We start from the raw sequence: 3,496 nt of genomic DNA, 5'->3' as shown, positions 1-3,496 counted from the left end.
AAAAACAGCCACTTAGATAAAAAAAAAAAAAAAAAAAAAAAAAAAAAAAAAGGTTTGCAATAATTGATTGAATCCAAAAGGTGGTTGTTCCACATCCAACCAAGTTTATATTTACTTTAACAACATATTTAACATTATTACTCACCTCTTTTTCCCAAATAATTGATCTGACAAATCTTTTCATCCTTGTCCAATAAACCAAACATAGTTTACAACAGCCCAACAAATCAAATTCTTGCCACAACCAAAGTATAATTTATTACTAGGCAGACCAAAATTTATTCTTCCACTAATTTAAACATTTCTTTTTACAACCACAAATATTCAAACAAGCTTATCCATTAATCATATCATGATTCCATCACCACTATTTTATAATTTTATTGATCCATTATAGTTTAACAATTTTTTTTTTTTTTTTTTTTTTTACAACCACAAGTAAATTATTATTTTACAACCACAAGTATTTTTAGACAAGCTTACCCCTTAAACATCTCATCCATCACCAGTAAATCCACAATTTTTAATTGAATCATTGTTGTTTACGATTACATGGTTGAAAACCAAATTGATATTAAGGTTTAAATCTCATTTAAACTTTGAATTTTCTGGTCCTTTCTTTCCGTTTAGTCCCTAATCTTTAGGAAATAAGACATCAACTTTTAGAATGTCTTTTTAAATCTAAAAATCGTTAATAATAATAATAATAATAATGACTTTGTGTTCTAATATTACAACCGCACCTGCAATATTCATTTCAAGCAAACCTACATGCAACAAGAAACAACATTGTTTCAATTATATTAGTATATAACAAGGTTAAGGTCCCATATGATAATCATTTGATTTTTTATTTTAGTTTTTTTAAATTAAGTTTATTAATATTTCTTTCACCTCTAAATTTTTTGCCCTGTTAACTACTTTTTACCAATATTTTAAAAAATTTAGCCAAGTTTTGAAAATTAAGGCACCATTTAGTAACCTTTTTTTTAAAAAAAAATTTATTCTATTGATACTACTTTTATCTCCAAATTTCTTTCCTTGTTTTTTACTTTTTGCCAATGGTTTAAAAAACCAAGGCAAATTTTGAGAACTAAAAAAGTTTTTCAAAAAGTTGTTTTTATTAGAATTTAGCTCAGAATTCAACCGTTGTAATCAAGAAAGATGCAAATTATTGTACGAAATGAAATTGGTTTAATTTTCAAAAATAAAAACAAAAAACCAAATGGTTTCCAAACAAGACCTAAAAGAATTTTTAAGAACTAGTTTTTATTTTTGGATTTTTAGTTAACAACTCAACTTCTTTTAACTTAAAAGGTTTTGATCTTTGTAATTTGCCTTCCCAAAATTTTCAAAATTTATAAAGGTAGAAAGCTAGTGAATTAACATTTCCCTCTTCGATTGAAAAGTTTTATCCTCACTCTATCATTTATAAGGACTTGAAAAATGTAGGGACTATATATAATAGAATAAACTTAAAAGCTTAAAAATTAAATGGGTCATTTCGAAACCTAAGAACCAAAATAATAAGAAATAATTACAAATATAATAATCATGTTTAAAGTACTAGTAGATATAATACAATGCAAACTTGCAAATATAGCAAAGTTTAGATCTAATTCCTAGAGTCTATCTGTTATAGACCTATTATTAGTAAAAATCTATCAATGGTGGAATTTATCATTTATAGATTTTTGCTATATTTGTAATTATTTAAAATTGTTACTAAATACTTAATTATTAGTCCTAAAAGTATTATCCATTGCAATTATCCTAATAAATAATAATCTTGAAATGGGAGAGTTAAAAGTTTAGAAGTTCAACATTCTAAAAGTTATAACCAAAACCTTTTTATTTGATCAAAGGAAGGGAGAAAAAGAGAGTGGAGAGGAAAGATATTTACATTTGAATAAGTACACTAAATCTTAGCTTAAGTAAGCTTTACTTGTAATCCTAATTAATTAAAAAAGAAAAAAAAGTTGCTTACTTGTAAGCAAAAGCAAAAAGCAGCCAAAATGCTCCATCAATCACAAAAAACAGCCCAACCCCACAGCCCCACAGCCCCACTTCCACTTCAATCTCATCTACTAATACTTTCCCTATAGTTACTTATCAAACCCTCCCTTTCCACCGGAGCAATAACAACATTCACACCCACCTCCTCCGCCGCCGGTGGGTCAACAGAGGACGAGCTCTCCGCCAACGCCGCCGTTGTTATGGGCGCCTCCTGGCCGCAGCCGGCGGTGATCTTATGGCAAGTATCAGTGAGGCAATTACGGCACTTGGGACAAGAAGTGTGGGAACTCAGCCACTTATCGATGCAATGAACATGGAATCCATGGTAACACTTAGGCAATACACGAACCCGATCCCCTGCTTCGAACTCCAACAAACAAATTACACACTCCCCATCGATTCCCCTCAATTTATTCCCTTCTTTTGAGTACTCCACTGTTGGGAATTTCTTTAAAATATTTCGTCGAACACCTTTCGGGTGTACCACTAAGGCCCCACCACCACGCCCCCCTGACACGGTGGCTAGCAAAGTGGAGCACCGCAACGCGCATTTTAGGATGGCGTTGAGACCCAGAGAGCAAATTAAAGCGCAGAGGAGAACTGAAAGGACCATCACAACGTTCATATCGAAGCTCCCGAACCCAGGACGGGGCTGCGCTAGCTCCGGCGGACTGGCGGCCGCTGTGGCGGAGGGAAGGAGGAGCCTCCTTGAATTGGAGATAGACATGTGGATGTGTGTGGGGGAGAATGTTGAAAGTTCAAAGATTGGAGTTTTGGGAAATTGTAATTAATTTTGTTCTTTGTGAGAATAATGGGGGAATTTATATAGCAAAAGCGAAATTAGTGGATTGTGGGGATTGGGGGAAGAAGAAAGCTGACGTGTCCTTTTTTAAAATATAAATAATGGAGTGTCGTGTTTTTTTTGTTATTATTAAGGTTTTAACTTTAGTTGATGAGTTTTATTTATTTATTTAAAAAAAAATCCCTTTAGTTGCTAAGTTCTTTTTTGTTTGGGTTTTCTTTTTTACTTTTTTAAAAGCTTTCTTCACTATGATTTTGTTTTTTTTTTTAAAAAAGACACCATTTGGGTAAAACGATCCAATTTTTTTAGTTTTGGGATGGGATGAATTTGATTCACGTAATTTGATCTATTAAAACCTTTTGTTTATATATAGTCCTCAAAATTTAAAAAAATTTAGTGGTATTTTTAGATTTATTTGTTTTTAATATTTGTTGATAAAATATTAATATGAAAATTTATTTTATGGAATTTGAATGAGGTGAATTGATTTACTACTTAAAAACCTATGCTTCATTTACTTCTTCATAATATTAGTTAGAGAATGAGAATAAAAAATTGTGGGATCCACCATTTTACAGTTCATAGTGTTTAAAATTGCAATTAATTCTAATTGTGGATCCCACTAATTTTGATTATGATTAATCTCATAATCGGATTAATGGTTTTTGGTAATTTAGT

At 31.0% G+C, this 3,496-nt stretch overlaps 1 protein-coding gene across 1 annotated transcript; it reads right to left on the bottom strand.

Moving 5' to 3' along the window:
* Nucleotides 1-1,834: 1,834 nt before the first annotated feature.
* On the bottom strand, nucleotides 1,835-3,105 carry LOC120073905 (RING/U-box superfamily protein). The gene has a single exon (XM_039026816.2). The coding sequence runs from the start codon at nucleotides 2,741-2,743 to the stop codon at nucleotides 2,081-2,083; it is 663 nt and encodes a 220-aa protein (XP_038882744.2). The 5' UTR covers nucleotides 2,744-3,105; the 3' UTR covers nucleotides 1,835-2,080.
* Between the last annotated feature and the right edge of the window lie 391 nt (nucleotides 3,106-3,496).

This window comes from Benincasa hispida, chromosome 3, assembly GCF_027475165.1.
Source record: "Benincasa hispida cultivar pf3 chromosome 3, pf3_genome.v1.1, whole genome shotgun sequence".
In the NCBI taxonomy this organism is placed as follows: Eukaryota; Viridiplantae; Streptophyta; class Magnoliopsida; order Cucurbitales; family Cucurbitaceae; genus Benincasa; species Benincasa hispida.
This window is presented reverse-complemented; position numbering and strand designations above follow the sequence as displayed.

Excerpts from the sequence above, each read along its gene's own strand:
- LOC120073905 (XM_039026816.2), bottom strand. The coding sequence starts at position 2,743 with ATGTCTATCTCCAATTCAAGGAGGCTCCTCCTTCCCTCCGCCACAGCG.